The 22418-nt window shown below is 36.4% G+C and overlaps 1 protein-coding gene and 1 long non-coding RNA gene across 3 annotated transcripts; both read right to left on the bottom strand.

Moving 5' to 3' along the window:
- Positions 1-4914: 4914 nt before the first annotated feature.
- LOC113293716 lies at positions 4915-8974 on the bottom strand. Its single transcript, XR_003332498.1, has 4 exons — positions 8671-8974; positions 8479-8569; positions 5909-5988; positions 4915-5726 (listed from the first exon to the last, which is right to left on the bottom strand). It is a non-coding gene; the product is annotated as an uncharacterized LOC113293716 (long non-coding RNA).
- A 6567-nt stretch (positions 8975-15541) lies between these two features.
- On the bottom strand, positions 15542-21890 carry LOC113300261 (putative coatomer subunit beta'-3). 2 transcript variants are annotated; one of them, XM_026549473.1, is made up of 6 exons: positions 21486-21890; positions 21315-21368; positions 21104-21222; positions 20928-21025; positions 19767-19840; positions 15542-15694 (listed from the first exon to the last, which is right to left on the bottom strand). In XM_026549473.1, the coding sequence occupies exons 3-6, from the start codon at positions 21202-21204 to the stop codon at positions 15668-15670; spliced, it is 300 nt and encodes a 99-aa protein (XP_026405258.1). In that variant the 5' UTR covers positions 21205-21222; positions 21315-21368; positions 21486-21890; the 3' UTR covers positions 15542-15667. The 2 variants fall into 2 exon arrangements, with proteins under 2 accessions (XP_026405258.1, XP_026405257.1); XM_026549472.1 differs by lacking the exon at positions 15542-15694 and adding an exon at positions 16704-16971.
- Positions 21891-22418: the final 528 nt, after the last annotated feature.

A 22418-nucleotide genomic window follows, 5' to 3' on the forward strand; every position in this document is an offset into this window, starting at 1 on the left:
TTTTATCCCATAATAGATGATCTGTAACAAAAGCTAAATTCCGACGTATAGTTGGTGGCATATAAACATGTGCAACATTAAATCTCTTAAAGAAATTGAACATAACCTCAGGATCCATTTGTTGAAGTTTTTTAATTCGATTGAGAAAGTGCCTCTATAATCAGCATTTGGGTCCTTGAGAAAAGAAGAAGCCTTGGGAAAACAATCCATGGCATCTGAAGAGGACGACATAACAAGGCTTTGTGTGTCAGGAAGAAGAAGAAAAAGAAGAAATGGGTGTTGTATGGGGCTTATTTTGGGACCTAGTATAAACGTATAAAGGAGTATATGAACTTACCAGCTCTGGTTAGATTCCAGTGGTAATTGAATTTTTGTCCCTACTTTTGATGGTCTATACAAATATCCTTATCACATAATAATTTTGTCCCTCTTTATCTATAAGCCCATCAGGGGCCCATCAACAATTTAGGGACTTCCAAATATACCCCAACCTTTATACCTTATTGAAAGTAGGGACTTCTTCTTATCTTCTTTATTTCTCATCCAGAGAAAAACTATCGAGCTCACCATCATCTTCATCTCCGTCGCCACCATAACGAACGCAACCAACAGCAGCAGCATCTCCATCGTCACCATCTTCGTTTCTAGTCCGTTGTTACACCACATTAACCATCTTCTCCGTCGCTAATTTGTAACCTAAAATCATATCGCTCCACCACCACCTCTGCAACTACGACCACCTTCTCCGCCGCTAACGGATTCAGGATTTATCGAACTATCATCAACATATGACACCTTCTTCTTCTTCTTCTTCTTCTAAAAACTGAGTTTGGAATCGGATTCAAATAGATCGAGGTCTGTTTTTATGTTGAAATTATAGATCGAGATCCGTTTCAAGTTACAATTTATGGTGGTGGTGTAGCATCGACGACGGATGAGGTATGTTTCTTTCGGTACTGGTGATGTAGATAGAGGTGGTTTTGGTTGGAATGATAAAATTGGTGTTGGATTTTGGTTTTGGTTGTTTTGGTGGTGGTGGTGGTGGTGCTGGAGATGTGTGATTTTGTTGGTGGCACTGTTGGTATGAGTTGTTGTTACAGAGATTGAAGCCTGTTGCTGAATGAAATATGGTGGTTATCTGGGTTGAAGCAGGCAGTGATATTGGATCAACTATGGTTGTTGATCCATATATTTTGGATCAACTCCTGTTGTTGACCCAATTTTTTATTGGATCAACTATGGTGGTTTTGGTTGGAATGATGAAATTGGTGTTGGATTTTGGTTCTGGTTGTTATGGTGGTGGTGGTGGTGGTGGTGGTGGAGATGTGTGATTTGTTGGTGGCGGTAATGGTGGAGAGGTGCGAATGAGAAATTAGTCATGGAAATAGTAGTAGAATGGTGGTTCCGGTTGTTGTAGTTGTCGAGATTGATTTTGAAGCTGGTCTTGGAGCTGTTGGTGTTTATGAAGCTACAGGTAATGAAATATGGTGGTTATCTGGGTTGAAGCAGGCAGTGATATTGGATCAACTATGGTTGTTGATCCATATATTTTGGATCAACTATGGTTGTTGATCCATCTATATGGGATCAACTGTTGTTGTTGATCCTTTGAACTCATGTTTTGTAGTTTAAATCATGTAAATTTCTTCCAATGTTGAACTTGTGGTGCAATGGTGGCATGACTGACTCCATGTCAGATGATGCGTGTTCGACTCACGCCAAGTTCACTCCATTTTACATGGATCAACTTCCATTGTTGATCCACTAAAATTGGATCAACTTCTACTGTTGATCTTTTTTTCTTGGATCAACTATCGTTGTTGATCCCCTAAACTAGATAAACTTCTACTGTTTGTTCTATTTTTATTTGGATCAACTATTGTTGTTGATACAAAAATATTTGAACTCGGCGGCGGCGGCGACGAACTTGTGGTGGTGGTGGCGGCAACAAACTAGTGGTGGTGGAGGACTAGTGGTGGTGTAATGGTGGCGGTGAAGGAGTGGTGGTTTAATTTTAGTGGTGGTGGCGGTTAGTAAGTGGTGGTTGTTGAACGGTGGTGGTGGAATGGTAGTTGAATGTTGGTGGTGGTGGTGGTGGTGGTGGTGAAGTGGCAGTGGAAGAAATTTGTTCCATTTTAAAATAAAAAAAAAAATATTATATGGGTGAGGATATTAAGGTAATCTAATATTAAATGGATAAAGTTATTAAAAAAGGAGGGACATATTTATTGTTGCATAAGGATATATTTGCAGGGAGTTAAAAGTAGGGACATATAATTAAGGGAAAATAATTGTTTGGTCCTTTTTTAGGTGGGCCCATGTCTGTTTAGTCCTTTGGTCAAACACCTTAACTGTTTGGTCCATAATTATTTAAAAATATTAAATGGACAAAAGTACCCTTCCGGGTTAATTTCTACTTATTTTTTGTAGCAGTTCATTCGTCAAAATGAACTCCTGTTAATTTCTACTTATTTTTTCAGAAATCACCTAAAAACCTTAGAAAACCAGAGTTCATTCCAGAAAATAGCTCCATATAAAAACTTAATAAAACAGAGTTCATTCCAGAAATGAACTCCGTATAAAACATAAAAAAAACCAGCGTTCATTCTAGAAATGAACCCCATATAAAAACCTAAGAAAACAGAGTTCATTCCAGAAATGAACTCCATATAAAACATAAAAAAACCAGAGTTCATTCCAGAAATGAACTCCATATAAAAAACCTAAAAAACCAGAGTTCATTCCATAAATGAACTCCGTATAAAAACCTAAAAAAGCAGAGTTCATTCCAGAAATGAACTCCGTATAAAAACCTAAAAAAAACAGAGTTCCTTCTTTACATGAACACACACAAAAAATTCCATAAAAATTATGGTTCATTCGTAGAAATGAATTGCAGTAGCATCATCTTCATCATTTTCGTTGTCTTCAAACAGCAGCAGCAGATCCAGCAGAAAAACATCAAATTCAAGATCTTCAACACGAGCAACAAACATCAAAAAATCAAGATCTATCGTCTTCATCGTCATCTTCAACATAAACCTATCGTCGTCTTCATCATCTTCATCGTTTTCATCATCATCTTCAAAAAGAAAACAAAGTTCATTTCAAGAATGAACTTCATCAAAATTCATCATCTTCAACAATAGCAGCAGCAGCGATGAAGAAAAACATAAATCTATCTTCATCAAGAAAAAACATCAAAATCTTCATCACAAACCAGAGTTCATTCCTGAAATGAACTCCGTCATCTTCATCTTCTTCATCAGCAGCAGCAACTCATCTTCATCCTCTCCATCATCAGCAGCAACAACATACGAAAAAACATCAAAATCTTCATCACAAACCAGAGTTCATTCCAGAAATGAACTCCGTCATCTTCATCTTCTTTTGTAGATCCGAAACTTACCCAAGCATGTAAGATGATAAAGGTTCATCATCATCATAAATAGCAACAGAATCTTCATCTTCTTCGTTTCAATCTTCATCTTCTTTGACAACAGCAGAAAAAGTTAAAATCAAATCTTGAAATCAATCATTGTAAATCTTTGTAATCAAATCAATTTTCATCATCTCCGTCTTCATCATCTTCGTTTTCAATCTTCATCATCTTCGTCTTCATCTTTCGTTTCAAAGAGAAAAAAAAACCCTAAAAAATTTGCAGTAGCAGGGAGAGAAAAAGAGAGACCGGGAGGAGAGAGAGAGGAGAGAGAAAGTAGATCTAAAAAATGATTTCTTCTCTTACCTTTTGACTATATATATGGTCCTTATCTAAAAGGATATTTCTGCCACTACAAGATGAAAATTACATCATCCATGACGTCATTCTAGGACCAAACTATAATTTATATTACCAAATAGGACCAAACAGACAATGGACTAGATCAATTGGACTAGACTCTCTCTAATAAATTATTTGTAGGACCAATTGGTATTTCCTACTATAATTAGTATACCCTAGATTTTATATAGGTGAAGGATTCCCATATATATAGAGAGAGTCGGAAACGCAAGTAAATAAGGAAAGTGGTATCAATCTAGCAACACCGCCCTGTCGTTACCGGGCCTGCAATGAACTTTGGTTCACCGGGATATCGAATGACACGTGGATAATATACAACTCTGCCAGGATTTAGCGTCAGGAACCAAACTCTAAAAAGAATGCGATTGCAGAAAAAGGTTGAAGTGAAGCTGCTAGAACTAGAAGTACATTATACTTTTCATGCCATGTGCATATATACAATATATCGTTCTAACTTAGTCTAATGATTAGTAGTAGTTTCACAAGAGACATAAAATCCGAATTGGACAGAACCTAATTGTGGTTGCCACATTCGACAGTACAGCTCTTTCAGATCAAGTTTGCATGTAGACATTTGAAGTATTCCTCCTTGTTCAGCACCAGCACCCCACTTTTTTGCTTTGAAAAGTTATAAATCCTAGCTTAATTGGGGGCCATGATTTCTAATTGGGGGCCATCACTAGAGGACAAAAAAGATCACCCAAACCTAATTTGAGTCACCCCTTATCCAAATATTTTTGTAATGACTAATCTACCCCTTATTTAATTAGTGATAATCTCGTTTAATTAGTGTTAATCTTACTTAATTAGAGTTTAACCTTTTTTTTTTGTTTTTTCAATTTTTTCGATTGTAGTTACTTTTTTTTTCTTTTCTTTTCGCGCACAAATTTGTATGAAAAATCGTCATGCTATTTTTCAAATTGTTTAAAACAACGACGAGTCTAAACAGTCATTAATGTTTCCAATAACGACTCTAGTGTCGCTACTATTTTGAATGACGACTCTAAAGAGTCGTCATTGAAACAGTGACGACCTTAAAGGGCATCGTTAACGACTCTATAAGTTGTCATTTAAAGTGGTAACACTTATTAATGTTAACGACTCTTTTAAACCGTAGTGAAAACAAGGACGACTCTTAGAGTTGTTATTCCGAACATTAACGACTTGTTAGAGTCGTCATATAGGCCACAACGACGCTTTGGGTCGTCACTGAAAACAGTGACGACTCTAAAGTGTCGTTATTCAGAATACTAACGACCCTTTAAAGCTGTCATTGATTAAAAAAATTAAAAATAAGTAAGGGTAAAAAAGTATTTTTCATGGTCGGTTTAATAAGCCCCTGAAAATTTTGTGGTGCAAATAAAAGTTCAAGGCCCCCAATTAATATCTATGGCCCCCAATAAAGCTAGGTTATAAATCCCAGAGTTAGAATTAACATTTTCACCATTCCTGACAACACTAAAAGGAGAGTAAAGAAGATTTTGGTGCCTGAGCTGACATAGTTAAGTACATGGGATAACTCTGAGCACTGGGAGCAACCATGCCAAGAGCTCCAGTAATCTCTTGTCCAGCCATGACATGAATTGGCTGAGACAAAACACAGTGGAGTTGGTACCAGTGGGTTGCGGGCTGTCGAAAACCATTGTTTTATAGTACTGCATATTGACTTTAGTTGTTAGCATAAACCTCATCATAGAACCTCCCCAAGAAGAATATGCAACATGCACGATATAGTGAATATGAAACAAGAACGCAGATATCCACGTCCTTAATAAGAAAAGAAAGCTGTACCTTTCATCAAACCATGCAGTCTAGTGCAAACAGAGGTCAACAAAAGCTTAGCTTCGATTTCATAAAGCTCTTCTTCTTAGAAGATAAAAAGTGTAAGTAATAGCGACTGATAAGATAGAGGCTTCAGAAGAAACTACAATACACCAAAACAATGAGTTAAATATAGCAGTATATCAGAGGGTGAATTGCAACCTCGTTATACATTCACAAATGACGGAAAAAAAAAACAAATTTAGTTCAAAACAAAAGAGAGATTGGACCATAATAGATTTGTCGAATGTGTTGGTATGAACTTATAAATAGAACTAATATTACCTTGAGAGAGAGAAAAAATCCAGTGGGTGGCATATAGATGGAGCGACCAAAGATCTTGGGTCAAAAACATCAACAACCGGCTGCACAAACAGCAAGTCAGAATCCAAGTTGATGTTAGGAAATACGGATATCACAGAGACACATTAGCATATCATGATCATATATACCACTAGCAACTGGACAAATATTAGACCGGGGCAGTACTGCATTTCAAAAAGAAGATATTCCGTACTCAATATGGAACTACCAGTCTTGGCAGTATCCTTCTCGTTCAAGTGGTTTCTAGTCCATCATCTAAACAGACCATTTTAAGAAACCATTCCCATATAGAAAACCTATCTTCTAATCTAATTTGAAAGCATACATAATTTGGTTTTCGACACGAGGAAATTTCAAAGGTAAGAAGGAAGACCTGGGGAAAATTTCAGCCAAAAGTAACCCAAGTGGAAAAAAAAACCCGTAGGATATGCTCTTAGGCGGAAGCTACACTGCTCCCGAATTGATGGTATGAATTGCCAAGCAGTAACCAACTCTTTTCCGACAGATATGAACAACCTTGCACAGTTGTGCTGGACCGCAAAGCGGCTACCTACGTACCCTTCTCCGTGGCTTGAGGTGATCAAGCACGACGTAGTTCGTCATCTCCGAATAGGTGGTATGAACTGCAAGGCAGTAACCAACTCTTTTCCAGGGATATGAAAAAAAAATATTGTCATCTACCACTACCTGAGCTTCAAATAGTGAAAGAAGACCACTACTAGCACCAACATCTACCACCAACCAGCCAGTAAAGTCTGCACGATTCTCAGGAGGACTTATTGAATGCCTACAAGGACTTACTGCATGCCTCCAATGTTTAACAGAAGGGTTCAAGGTTACAGTCATCCACAAATAGATGGTATGAACTGCCAGGCAGTAACCAAATCTTTTCGACGATATGAACAACCTCTTAATACTGCCAAGGTTACAATCATCTCCGAATAGATGGTATGAACTGCCAAGCAGTAACCAACTCTTTCCCGACGTTATGAACAACCTCTCGCACAGTTGTGCTGTACTGCAAAGCGGCTGCCTACTTACCTTTCTCAGTGGCTCGAGGAAATCAAGCACAAATGTAGTTCTTCATCTTTTCTTTTCTAGATATAGTATGAACTACCCCCAATGGCAGCAACTATCTCTTATCAGATATCAATTAAACTGATTCCAATTATCAGATATCAAGTAAACTTATTCCACATACAGTGTAAGTTGTGAAATATGAGGAAACAAATGGTACTCAAATGCCAAACACTACAACACTTATAAAGATAACATGACCATGTCCAACAGTATCATAAGGAATCACAGTCTTCTTCTTCAAAGCCTTCATTCCCAAAAAGTTGGGGTAGCAGCAAGAAAGGGAATACAAGGGCTTCCCAACCAGTCACCCATTTCTGGTACTGCTCCCGCCCTTTCCTAAAGTTAATGGCTGGTTTTCAACCAAACAAACGTACACGAGGACTTCCCAAGCGGTCACCCATCTTGGTACTGCTCTCTCCCCCTATTGGCATATCGCTGGCTTGCCAAGCCAATCACGACCTATACTCATAGGGGAATGGCTGGGGTATTACCATTGGCTCGCCAAGCCCGTAATGAGCGTTCCTCCTTTATCCTGGCTTACGACAGGCTGTGCAGAAAACCTACACAGGTGGAGTTATCACAAGGAATAGCAACACAGTAATTTTACAAGAATCCCCAAACTCCATGCACATTATTTAAGCAACAGGAAAGTAGCTTGAGTTAGATCAAAGCTCAGAAAAACAAAAAGAGTAATTAAGGCTCCATTCTTTCTTGTTACTGGATTCTAATCAAAGTATTAAAACAAAATACAGCTCCAAACATTTCATGGCCATGCACAATTCTGTCATCATTAGTCCTGCAGTCCCTGAAATCTATGTCTTGGTTTTTATCTCTGCCAGTGGTAATACTAATTACCAAAAAAGAAAATAAACCATTCGAACCCAAACAGCAAAATTTAGCTAGCAGCTACAGATGCAATTCTTACTGCTTATCTATATCAATCATTCCTATATCTACTGCAAGAAACAACAAAGTCAGGCTTACCATTGCAAAGCCTTTGTCTAACTATAAAAAGGAAACGCCGTACCATCCATTAGACGCATATATAACCATTCGAATACCAAAGGCGTTTTATCTGGTCAACTTGTGGCAACAAAGCGAACACAGGAAACGTCAAGTAAAACACAACCATGTGGTCCATGCCATAGAATTTACAATAAAGTGATTCTCCAAGATCAGAAGAATAACCAACCAACTCGACAACAAGCTGGTATCATCTGGATTTTTCCTACATAGAAGACCATGTCTAACAAGATATGAATTGCTATTTAGTATCTTTCCAGAGGACATAGTTATTGACCCAAATGTTTCCATTTTGACGTCCACAACTATGGCCTCCAAAATGAAATTTTCCACTTTATCACTATCCAAAGTAATGATTGCACAGATTCATTGAGCGAAGAAGGACGGACAACGATTTAGGGAATATTGCAGTAGCTACAAAAACTAACCTCCGCAACATATAGTCTTCCTAAATCAAATCTGTAATTTGGATCAGTAGCTACCTCCAGCATACCACGAGATTCTAAGAAATGAGCCACACTGCAGCAGGAAATTGCTTCATTAGAATCTCAGAAATGATGACACCTCAATTAAAACTTTATACAAACCACAAACAGAAGCAAAAAAAAGTTAGAATTTACCCGATTCTTCTTCTCAGAACTTGAAAAATCACCTTTCTAGGGTTACTACTTGAATCTCCGTGGAGTCTGAGAATCTAATTTCTAGGGTTTGCGAAATCAGAGAGATAGATTTGAATTCTGTAAAATCGGTTTGCAGATTAGGTTATTGATTTCGGGTAAGTTTAGGGTTGTTTTTTCTGAGTTGAGTTCTCCGGTGATGTTTTGGTGATATAGGAATCATGGATCGATATATAAATGAAGTCTCTCTGCTTCATCTGTGTGGGAGAACGAGAAACCAGAGAGTGAGAAAGGAGAGAGGCGGAGAGAATTGTATTTTCTCTCTCTGCTTGCGGATACGCGGGGTCAAGGGACCAGTCATGTGGTCTTAGTCAAGAAAAGCGTCCTGGGAGAGAGATGTGCCATCGTCGAGATTCACATAATTGTTGCCACCAAAAAGTTTTTGATCTCTTACCAAAATGTTGGACGGGGAAGCAAGGAGTGTAGAATTTTTTTCTTTTTTCCTCGGCCGAGGAGTGTAGAACTTGCGCTTGCAGTAAGGATTCTTTCTTGTTTTAACAATAGAGGAAGATATCTTGTAATGCAGATGTTTCCCGGGATCATGGATCGATATAGGAAAATGTACCAATAGGTTTTTAGAAATGATGCAGGTGGACTTGGACAAGGCAGAGCAGGATCAATTACATCTTCCTCACGAGAATTGGCGGACGCTTTAGGACTACTCCAAGCTGGGAAGTAGGCAAGGGAACACAACATGTCAAATTTCGACATTGAAGGAGATTGCAAAAAAAAATTTGACTACTATTCGTACCATGATTAAAAATACCACATATTGGACCAGAATATTGTTTTGGGCCACTATTCAGCTGCCACCAGCCTACCCACTGAAGTGGCTACCAGCGAGTCCAGCGCCCCATGAAGTCCAGGTCAATGGTCAAAGACAACCGTTAGTCAAATGTCGAAGTCGAGTTGCCAGTCGCGCTTCTAACCAGCATCCAGCAAAATACTCTGCCGCACTGCCAGCCAGTCTCTATCCTGACAGTTGTGCTTCCAGCCAGCCTCCATCCAGTCTCCAGCCATGTCTACCAGCAAGTCACACCATTCAAATCCTGACAGTCACGGTCAACAACAGAAAGGAGGCATGCAGGGGAGATTAATGCCACCCAGGAGAGGCTTTAGGACTACTCCAAGCTGGGAAGTGGGCAAGGAAGCACAACATGTCAAATTTCAGCATTGAATGAGATTGCAAAAAAAATTCGACTACTTTAATGGAGTACTATCTCAAGCAACTTGGGTGAATCAAAATATTTTGGAATAAGTGAAACAGGATCTCAGTTTTTGTTCAAATTTTTTAGGCTTTTTCTTTATTCCCAGGCTTGCAAACAATGTAGCTAATACTTTAGCTAAGGAAGCTATAACTTTTGGAACAGTTATTGATTTGGTAGTTGACCCTCTAGCTTGTATATTCAAACTTTAGCAGTAGATAAATCTAATGTTTGGGAAGCTTCTAATACCCAAACATTAGATGGCTCTAGTCGTCTTGATGCAATGGTTGCTAACTCCCTATGTTAGTTTTTTTTTAATGCATTTCAATTTACAAAAAAAGAAAAGTTTTTACCGGGGATCACCTAGGGGCCTTTATCACTGCAGAAACTTCTATCAGCAATTATTGTATCCCCCTAATCGCTCAAACCAATGGATTTGTCCTTGCTATAAACTGGCCAACAAAATGGGCTTCAACAAAATTGTGATTGAAAGTGCCTCTCCTACTATGATTCAAATTCTCGAAGGAAAGTTAATTAGGTTCCCGTGGAGGATTATTAACATTTTAAATGAGCTCAGAACTGTCACCTCCGTAATTTCTCAAGTAGAGTATAACTTTGTGTAGTGAAGAGCTAATGATACTGCTCGTATACTCGCCAAATTCGTTGCCAAGTATAATGTCCACGAGTTATGGACATCTTCCCAACCTCCTTCATGTATATTCAACACTCTTCTTGCAGACGTTGGCTAGTCTGTATCTTTTTGTTTCTTTTTTTTTTGGCTTTTCTGTTGCCGACTACCAAAAAATAAAATAATAATAAATAGAGGAGGAAATGGATTAGGAAGCTGAAACGAGGAAGTTAGGTAAATCCGTCTAGAAATAAGCATCGTATTATATATACTTCTTCTACCATCCGACAAGTTTAATCTTTAGTAATATATATTGGATTTCGACTCAGTCCAATATATTTATTGTCTATGAATCACTGGTTTTATGAATCTGCATCTCCAATGCAAGGTGTAAATGTCTTAAAATAGTATGACATCTAAAATTTAAGATTTTTTTTACCAAATTTTGATCTCCAAAAGTACGGGTTAAGGTCATAAATAAAGATGTCATGGCTAAGTGTGGGTAAAGGAAAAAGTTTATCTTAGACTTTCTTCATGACCTTGAGTCTTAAATTGATATCATCATTTTGTCTCTAAATTTATATAAGAATTTGGGGAATGGATATAAACTTTAAGTAAAAAAAAAAATTTTTGTCAATAACCCATAAAAAAAGGTGTTAATAAGACCTCTGGCTGCATGATTCAGACCCCTTGCATTATAGATGCTCTTATGAGTTTGATATGGATTCTTAAATTTCAGGTGGGTCTGGTTGCAGAGTACACAGTTCCGAGAAATTTATAATCTCATCATCGGATTCATGTAAATCTCATGTATGTTTGGTGACTCATGTTAAAATACATAAGATCCAGGACTCCCATGTCTTAAAGTTCATATACGTACCGTTTGTTATTACCCTCCCAATCTTATAATGGTATACATATATATATATATATATTAGAAAAATTAAGTCCATAAATTAAATTAGAAAAAGTAAGTAAATTATTTATCAGAAATTTCTTCTGCTATATATATATATATATATGTATATATTTATTTATAAGAACAAACCAAACCAAATTAATACAATTAAAAGATGTAAATTATTTCTTACCTGAAACTTGAAACAGTGACGAAGATGTAAATTATTTCTTACCTGAAACTTGAAACAGTGATGATGATTTTCCTTCACTTCATTTTCATTTTACTGAAACACAAAGTCTCATTGGCTGTTCTTTTTCTTGTTTCAATTTCAAAAACGTTCAATTTTTTCTCTCTCTCTCTCTCTCTTCTCTGTGTTGTACTTTCAGACTTCAGAGACGCGGGATTTAAATGAGACAGGCATGAAAAGCGTGAAAGAACAGCAATTGTGGCACATGTCTCTGCACGCATATCATATGTACCGTAATATTCCGTTACGGTGTTACTTGAGCACTCGCTGGATGGTTCTGAGATTAATTTCAAAACTGGTCAAAGTCAATGAGTGTAACCGTTGGTTAGTGAGATTCAAGTTTTATGGTGTGGGGTTTTGCTACTAAGTTCATGATTTATATGTACTTAAATTGATTCATCTGAATCTCGCTACAGCAGTAGCAGTATGGATTCATCTGAATCTCGCTACAACAATAGCAGTATGGATACATATGTAGAAACACCTACTTGAAATGACGAGGAACAATCAGAAACATCACTGAATCATCATTTTAACTGATGGGAGGAGATGGGAGTGTACCCTTTTATGGATACATTGTTGAGTTTTTTTTTCTTTTTCGAAGTGACTGTTGAGTTGAACGAATGCATCTCGTGGTGAGAGTGAAAAGTGTGAGATTTTAAATAGGTTTTGAGGTAAATGGAAAAGTGGTTTTTGGATGTTTGGAGATTTGAAAATAGTATGAGCTTGTTTTGATTGATTGTAAAGGAAAGATTTTGAAGCTGGTATCACTGACATTGTCACGACTAAATATGTTTTTTTAACATAAAATAAACGATGTTCGGAGTCTTTAGATGAGACTCGATAAAGAAAAAGTAGAAGTGGGTGTGACATATAAGTTTTAGTTCGAAATTGATGTTATGTGGCTTTATTGCAAGTGAATATCTTTGTTGGATATAAGTTTTCTTTTGTGCTATATAGTTTCTTTGTTGCATATGAATATTTGCTAGTAGCATCCTTGTTAAAGTTTTTAACAACATAACTTGAAAGGGTATTCCTGTTATCTTAATAGAATTACTATGTGAATATTAACTTAATTAGTTTTTTTTCTTCACGTGTTAAAAATACAATGTTATTGTAAAAGGAAGTTTATTATATAGAGGACCACTCTAGTAGGACCCTATTACTTGGGAATCAAGTATCTAAACTCTATAAATAAAACCCTAAACCTTTATAAACATACATGAATAAAATTTCTTTCTTCTTCTTCTCTCTAATTTTTGTCTACTTCTCTATCCATACCATGTAATCAACATGCTTTATGCCGAGCTATCAAGAGTTATCAGAGATTATTTTTTATTCAAATCCTATAATTTTCTTACGGAAAAAATAACTGATCTTCACAATAGCATTGTGTTCGAGATATATTTACATTATTTAATTTATTAATTGAGTAATCTAGGGGGTTTAACTAATCTTTCCCTTCGCTTGACGTATGTAGGTATATTATTAAGACAAATCTAACTTTTGAATGCTAGGCGATTAACGAAGATTATAAAACAATCACGTACCCATTTACGACTTATTTGGTTTCCACCAATACTAGAACCTACATATGGTGCTATGGAACTCAAAGAAACTTGTAACTCAGTTATGTGTCTAAATCATGAATTATGTATTTGGGTTATTGTTTGGTTATATTTTCAAATGTTTTTTTCATATTTTTTTTAATTGAGGTTAATATGATTTGTTTTATTTAAAAATAAAAAAATATCATAGTCTTAGGATTGTTGCTTACTTGATTAATGATGAGTAATATATATATTTTTATCTAAAAAGCTATTTTTGGTTTTGTCTTCCTCGATTAACTATCAAAATTTTCTTCTTTGATAAATAATTATTTTTCTTCTCACCTTTTTAAAGGGTTGTGTTCTATGGTGAGAGTTTGGACTTGCCTTGGTATAATAAGAATTAACCAGGTGAATTCAGATTTACAAAAATAAAATGAAGGTGGAGTTTGATGTAGAGAAAGATGCATTGTGGAGTAAGATTATAGCTGGGAAATCTGGCGAAATGTTTACCAATTGGGAAATCCTCCAATCCAAAGGTTCAAAAGGTGGTAACTTGTGGTTTAATATCTATAAGAGATTGAAGATTTCAACAAAAGCATTAGATTCAAGATTGTTACAAGAGAGATATTTGGAAAATTCTTGGCATATGAAGCTTCAAGTACCAAGGAGTTTGTGGTGGCTAGTACGTATGAAGTTATGGAAGGTGGTATAAGGTTGGGGTTTATGTCTAGGAAAATATACTCTCAAACCATTTCAAGTGAAGTTATACTATTATATTTTTTTTTCTTACACCTTTATTCAAAAAGGTCTTTTTTTTAATAGCCGAATTGAGGTTTTATAGCCGAAATGGGGTCGTAAATGATCATGGTCAACTACAATTGATGATGGTATTATGAGAGAAGAAGATCAAGATGAGCCAATTTTCCAACCGGCGTTGTTTGGAACCTCAAGAGTCTTTGCAGAATTAACTTTTTTCTTTGGCTACTTTCTCATAATAATATAATGACGACAGACAAGCTTTTACGAAGGGGTATGGATGTTTCTAGTTTATGTTGTATTTGTGACGGAAATGATGAAACTAATTTGCATTTATTTTGGAGGAAGAACGATACCGTTTTCGGTGGACTTACAATCAAACTTTCATCACAAATGTGAAGTCTCGGAAGTTTAATAGGGGAAAGAAAAGACTCATATGGGAATAAAATCATGATTGCAAATGGCGGTGCATATGGAGAGAGCGAATGGAAAAGTCTTTGAAAACAAAACAAAAAGCTTAGTAAAAAACGTCAAACTACAAGAGGTTTTTTTTTTTTGGCCTAATCAAGCACAAAAATGTTAGGTATAACGGCGAACATGGTGATAACATTGTGAGACTCTCTTTACTAGCATTTGTGAGCTTGTTTTCTTTGTTTTGGGTTGCCAAATTCCCCTTCGATTCGTTTTCCTTTTGTTTTTTGTTTTGGCTTGTATTCATTCGGTTGAAGTATCTCTCTTAAAAATATCTCTTTATTGGGTGATTTTTGTCTTGGACCAATAGAAGAAAAAAAATCTTGGCAGATATATGTTATTAGTTCTTGGATCCGCAGTTTCTAAGAGGTAAATATTTTTAATTGGATGGTACAAGTATAAAGGCCGTCAACTTTAAGTTCCCCTGTACAAAGAGAATCTAAAGAAAATAAGGATTGGAGTTTGAGGCTTGGTGTACTTGATTTCGGATATATGTCCACACTAAATTGAGAATAAACAATGACAATGACAAAGCTATTTGACTAAGGAGGATAATTTCCTCCCTAGTCCACAACAAATCGGTAGAACAATGAAGAAAATTTAAGTCAAGTTTTTATGATATTTATCCCCTTGTATTTTTGAAAATAAATAAAGACTTCAACAATACTACGAAAATTAATAACAGTTCGTGAGTAAAAGTGGAAAACAATCGAAATTATAATAGAAAGTGTGTGATATAATATCTTAAATAACGATTTTAGGGTATTTTTCTTATTAGAAATTAGTTTTATTTAGCATCACTAGTGATCTAATTAAACAAATAAAATGTATTTACTAAAGGTTTTCCCCAATTGAGATTTGTAGAAGAAAAAAACTGCAAAATCTTTTCTTTTTTCCCACAATATTATACTACCTCCATTTTTTTTTTAAAAAGATATTTTCATTTTTTTCATTTTAACTACCAAATTAAAAAAAGTGAAAGTATCTTATTTTAGGAAATGGAAGGAGTATTACAATGTGTATAATGTTCTACCAATCTAAACTTCATGGCTCGTCACTAGACATTGAGGCCTAAAATTTTGCAACCCCACCTTCGCTTGGTCAGAAAACATAACATCTCATCTCTTTAGTCCAGTCCAGTCCAGTCCAGTCCAATTTTAAGATCTTGCTAGCTGTATGAGACTATAAAAAGTTGATATGTCTAGAATTCTGGCAAAACAAAAGGGAGCCAAAAATAGATTCATTATATGTGCCAAACATAAAAAATACAGTAGGTCATAGTCATACTATTACATCCCAACCACAATAGTTACATTTTAATAATAGGGATACTGAACTCTTCAAATGATTATGAACAGAATCCTATATTATAACATACATTAATCAGGGTTAAGCTTCTAATCATTGGATCTCAAAAAGCAATGCACTTCACCAAACAAAGTTGATTAAACAATAGTAAGATTCGTACACTTAAACCATCCCATGCCCTATCCCTATTATTGTATATATACCACTACTACTTTTAAAATCAGACGCCAAAGCGTGTGGACATGGAACATCATTTAATCAACAGGACCATTATGTCAACAACTTGTTTGTTTGGATTTGGCTCACATATCATACTGTTTGTATTTTCATTTTCTGAGTATCCGACTCGACGTCTGATTTAGATATAACGGAAATCAGTTTAGGTTGGAAAAAACAACAAACCCGTAAGGAAGCAGTAAAGGGAATGCCGATATCTGCCATGGTAAAAAAAGAAGAAAAGAAATACTACCTAGAGTCTGTGGGCAGGCAGAGAACCCATTATATTGCCGCAATAATTTTGCAACCCCACCTTGGATCATACCATCAATTCCACTAGTTAGCCGTCCTGTATCTGTCGCCGTACATAATGGAGTTGATAAATCTGCGACTCATTTATCTAAGGATAAATATACAACTGCTTAAAAATCTGTCTCTAGATTCTCTTCTTCTTCTTCGTTCTGAATTTGGTTTTTTAGTTGCAGAGGAGAAAAAAGCCAAAAAGATTCCTGTCTCACCTATCTGGCCTTTTTAGGTGGACAAGAAAAGAAAGCTGTACCTTTCATCAAACCAACAAGCCAAACCATGCAAATCTAGTGCCAACAGAGGTCAACAAAAGCTTAGCGGAATTTCAATTTCATAAAGCTCTTCTTCCTAGAAGATAAAAAGTGTAGGTATACAGTGACTGATAAGATAGAGGCTTCAGAAGAAATTACAATCCACCAAAACAATGAGTTAAATACAGCAGTACATTAGAGGGTGAATTACAACCTCGTTATTCATTCACAAATGACAAAAAAAGCAAATTGAGTTCAAAACAAAAGAGAGAATGGACCATAATAAATTTGTCGTATGTGTTGGAATGAACTTATAGAACTAATATTCCCTTGAGAGAGAAAATCCAGTGGGTGGCATATAGATGGAGCGACCAAAGATCTTGGGTCAAAATCATCAACAACTGGCTGCACAAACAGCACGTGAGAATCCAAGTTGATGTTAGGAAATACGGATATCACAGACAAAATGACATATCATCATATGATGATCATATATACCACAAGCAACAGGACACAGATTAGAACTGGGCAGTACTGCATTTCAAAAATAAGATATTCCGTACTCAATATGGAACTACCAATCTCGGCAGTATCCTTTTCGTTCAAGTAGTTTCTAGTCCACCTAAACAGACCATTTTAAGAAACCATTCCCATATAGAAAATCTGTCTTCTAATCTGATTTGAAAGCGTACATAATTTGCTTTCTGATACAAGGAAATTTCAAAGGTAAGAAGGAAGTCCTGAGATGATTCAGCCAAAAGTAACCCAAAAGTGGGAAAAAAAACGTAGGATATGCTCTTAGGCGGAAGCTACACAGCTCCCGATTTGATGGTATGAACTGCCAAGCAGTAACCAACTCTTTTCCGACGGATATGAACAACCTCGCACAGTTGTGCTGGACCACAAAGCGGCTACCTATTTACCCTTCTCCGTGGCTCGAAGGGATCAGGCACGACGTAGTTCGTCATCTCCGAATAGATGGTATGAACTGCAAGGCAATAACCAACTCTTTTCCAAGGATATGAAAAAAAAAAATATATATATATATATATTATTGTGATCTACCACTGAAAGAAGACCACTACCAGCACCAACATCTACCACCATCCAGCCAATAAAGTCTGCACGATTCTCAAGAGGACTTGTTGCATGCCTACAAGAACTTACTGCATGCCTCCAATCAAGGTTACAATCATCCACGAACAGATGGTATGAACTGCCAAGCAGTAACCAAATTTTTTCCGAAGATATGAACAACCTCTTAATACTGCCAAGGTTACAATCATCTTCGAATAGATGGTACGAACTGAAGCAGTAACCAACTCTTTCCCGATGATATGAACAACCTCTGGCACACTTGTGCCGGACCGCAAAGAGGCTGCCTACTTACCTTTCTCCGTGGCTCAAGGGGATCAGGCACAAACGTAGTTCATCTTTTCTTTTTTAGATAGTATGAACTACCCACAATGGCAGCAACTATCTCTTATCAGATGTCAATTAAACTGATTCCAATCATCAGATATCAAGTAAACTTATTCCACTTACAGTGTAAGTAGTGAAATACGAGGAAACAAATGGTACTCAAAATGTCAAACACTACAACACTTGAAAGATAACAGGACCATGTCCACCAGTATTATAAGGAATCACAGTCTTCTTCTTCAAAGCCTTCAGTCCCAAAAAGTTGGGGTAGGCAAGAAAGGGAATACAAGGGCTTCCTGACCAGTCACCCATTCCTGGTACTGCTCCCGCCCTTTCCTAAGGGAATGGCTGGTTTTCAACCAAACAAAGGTACACGAGGACTTCCCAAGCGGTCACCCATCTTGGTACTGCTCTCTCCCCCTATTGGCCTATCACTGGCTCGCCAAGCCAATCACGACCTATCTTCATAGGGGAATGGCTAGGTATTTTCATTGGCTCGCCAAGCCCGTAATGGATGTTCCTCCTTTATCCTGGCTTAGGGCAACTCCTATGGAGTAAAAATTCATCCACATCTTTGTGATAATCCATATTTTATGGATAAATAATGCTACTATGGGTAAGATTTAGGTCCACATCTCTCTGAAATCCAGATGGTACTCCACATATTTGAGGGGTTGTCTCTGGAGTAGTCCATCCGGTCATAGGCTGACCGGATATCCTACCCGGACATTATGTGTCCGGATGTATTTTTTTTTAATAATATCTTTTCATCCAATCCGGTCATTTAGTGACCGGATGCAGCAAATACTCTATAGCTATCCGGACACTGCATAACCGGTTGGGATTTTTAATTGTTTAAAATGATGCAAGTATATCTGTTCCTATACTGTAGCAACGGTTTTGACTGATTAGCAACTTTTATAAGTGTTGCTTATTTAAGAGATGTAAGATGCCATCCACATTCAACGGATGAGTTTTTGTCTTTTTTTAATTTTAATGATCCGGGCTATGAGAAACCGGATGGACTAAATTTTTAATTTTTTTTCCCACGGTCAGTTTTGGCTCCACTAATTGCTGATGGTCCATATATATATGGATACTCACTAAGATATGGATGATTTTAACTCCATACCATAGGAGTTGCCCTTACGACCGGCTGTGCAGAAAAACTACACGGGCGGAGTTATCATAAGGAATAGCAGTACAATAATTTTACAAGAATCCCCAAACTCCATGCACATTATTAGCTCGAGTTAGATCAAAGCTCAGACAAACAAAAAGAGTAATTAAGGCTCCATTCTTTCTTGTTACTGGATTCTAATCAAAGTATTAAAACAAAATACAGCTCCAAACATTTCATGGCCATGCACAATTCCGTCATCATAAGTACTGCAGTCCCTGAAATCTATGTTTAGTTTTTATCTCTGCCAGTAGTAATACTAATTACCAAGAAAGAAAATAAACCGATCGATCCCAAACAGCAAAATTTAGCTAGCAGCTACAGATGCATTTCTTACTGCTCATCTATATCAATCATTCCTATATCTACTGCAAGAAACAACAAAGTCACAAAGCCTTTGTCCAAATATGAAAAGGGAAAAGCAAGACCATCCATTGGACGCATATATAACCATTCTAATACCAAGGGCGTTTTATCTAGTCAGCTTGTGGTAACAAAGCAAACACAGGAAACGTCAGGTGAAACACAACCATGCCATAGAATTTACACTAAAGTCTAAAACGGGGTAAGATGGGAATTTTGGCAAAAAAATACATACAAGTCTATCGAAATTGAGAAGTTCCAATGAACAGAAACTGCTAGCAGAGCTTGCGGATAGAGACAAAATGGCACCTGAAGAGAGACACGAAACATAAAATGAGGATACAAATTTAGTGGATATACAACATGAATCATTAATTTTACGTCGACAAACACAACTATGGTATCACTATGGGATTCATATTTCCAAACCAACCAATCCACCAAATTAGCATTTATATTAATCTTGTCCTTTTTTGGGAAATCAAACTCAGCTAATATCATTCAAAAGCAAATTTTAAGTCTTTGAAAAAGATCTATCCTTGATAACAGAGTGAGGAATGTTTCTGCATCCACCGAGCATACAATGAAGGAGGATACTAGCCAAGGCAGTACTGAAATACAAAAGCAAATCTTTTAATAAATGTACTAAGCCACTTGAAATCCTTAAGATACGTATTCAAATATATTAGATACTAATCATACTTAACATGCCTAGAAATGAGAACCTCAATTAACTAGAACAGAAACGCGTTTCAAGTTGATACAATAAAAGAAACAAATAGTCTACCAAAAATAAATTTAAACGGATAATTTAGATGCATTTTACTTGACTGGTTGAGCAACATATTTCATATGAAACAGTGTATTGCCATACAAGTGGCAATTTCGTGAATGACTGATGTCGAAAAGTGCAGGTAGAGTGATTCTGTGACAAAAGACGGGTTAAAGGCCATACATGCAATATCAAAACAAAGTAGCTCTACTAAATGATTCATTTTAGTATATTTTAGTGATTCTGTGACAAAAGGCGGGTTAAAGGCCATTTCTGACGTTCATATACAAACACAACAACTAAGATCAGAGGAAGGACAACAAGTTGTTATTCAAAACTGATGGTAACTTGCCATAACAAGCTTCATGGTTCAAAAAAACTACGAGCGCAATTATGTCTAACAAGATACGAATTGGTATTTAGTACCTTTCCAGGGGACATAGCCATTTACCCAAAATGTTTCCATTTTGATTCACTCTTTACTTCCACAACTATGGCCTCCAAAATATAATTTTCCACATTATCACTATCCAAAGTAGACTGCGCAGATTCATTGAGCGAAGGACGAACAACGATTTAGGGAATAGTTACTAGCAACATCTAAGCAGTAACAACAAAACTAACCTTTCCAACATCTACTTCCAAGCTGAATAGCTAAATGATCAGTAGCTACTTCCAGCGCATCCTTCAGCATACCACGAGATTCCAAGAAATGAGCCACACTGCAGCACGAAATTGCTTCATTAGAACCTCAGAAATGATGACACCTTAAGTACAACAATAAAAAAGGATGATGTTACCTACTCATATGCTCCTTGCAATAAATTAAAACTTGTACAAACCACAAACAGATGAACACATTTAATTTCTTCCAACTCCTTCCTTCATTTCCCTCCACCATCTCACCACGATCAGAACCCTATAAAAACATACAGACACAAACTATACACTTAGTCCAATCTACTAACAAAACATTAACCACAACAAAAACACAACTCAAAATCCCCAAACCTATTTCATTTCCAAATCACATCCGGTAGTTAACTTCTCCAGCGCCTCAGTAGTCTAGAAAAACCAAAACAACGTAATCAAACTATCAAAACCTAAAACCAGAAATCCAAAATGAAAAACAAAAACAGAACCAAAAAAGCAAAAACAAGTAGTAATACAGGGTAACATTACCAAAAATATGATATAAATTCGGATGATGGTGGAGATTTTCTAGAGTTTCTACTTGAGTCTTCCTCCAAATCTAATTTCTAGGGTTTGCGAAATCAGGTTATTCAAAGATAGATTTGAATTCTGTAAAAGGATTAGGTTATTGATTTCGGGTAAGTTTAGGGTTGTTTTTACTGAGTTGAGTTCTCCGGTGATGTTTTGGTGATGCGGGAAATGGTAAGGTGAAGAATCATGGATCGATATAGTCGAAGTCTCTCTGCCTCACTTGGGAAAGAGAGAGGCGGAGGTAAAAAAAAAATCCCTGTCAATAACCCACAACAAAAAAAGGTGTCAATAAGACCTCCGACTACATGACTCAGACCCCTTTGCATTAGAGATGCTCTTATGAGTTTGATATGAATCCTCCAATTTCAGTAATGGTGAGTTTGGTTGCAGGATTCACAAATCCAATAAATTTATAATCCCATCCTCGGTTCATGTAAATCTCATGTACGTTTGGTAACTCAGTTAAAATACATAAGATCCATAGACCTTGTCTTAAAGTTCATATACCTTTTGTTATTACCCTCACAATCTTATATATATATATATGTGGAATTTTAGAATTAGAAAAAATAAGTCCATAAATTCCTTGATATGGGAGGGGTTGATTTTTTTTCTTTCTAAAACAAATTTAATTTTTGAATTTATATACGCGCCCCACCATTTTTCTTGATTCTTCTAATTGAACGATTTGTTGTAGCTGGTGGCTTGATGCAATCATTCTTTTAATCCTACTCTAAAACTAATTCGAGTTTTTGGTCACGCTAAGATGGACTTAAAAGATTTGATGATTCTTTTAGTTATATGATACATGAACAATTTAATGATTTTGTATGCGGGACTAAGAGATAAATAAAACATTAAAATAACAAAAAAGAAAAGAAGAAAAAAAAT

This window comes from Papaver somniferum, chromosome 7 (genome assembly GCF_003573695.1).
Source record: "Papaver somniferum cultivar HN1 chromosome 7, ASM357369v1, whole genome shotgun sequence".
NCBI lineage: Eukaryota > Viridiplantae > Streptophyta > Magnoliopsida > Ranunculales > Papaveraceae > Papaver > Papaver somniferum.

Excerpts from the sequence above, each read along its gene's own strand:
- LOC113300261 (XM_026549472.1), bottom strand. The coding sequence starts at position 21,204 with ATGGTGGAGGGAAATGAAGGAAGGAGTTGGAAGAAATTAAATGTGTTC. Across the intron at positions 19,841-20,927 it reads TGGAAGTAGATGTTGGAAAG|GTGCCATTTTGTCTCTATCC; the intron begins GTTAGTTTTGTT and ends GTCTCTCTTCAG. Across the intron at positions 16,972-19,766 it reads TTCTCAATTTCGATAGACTT|CCAGTTGTTGATGATTTTGA; the intron begins GTATGTATTTTT and ends CTGTTTGTGCAG.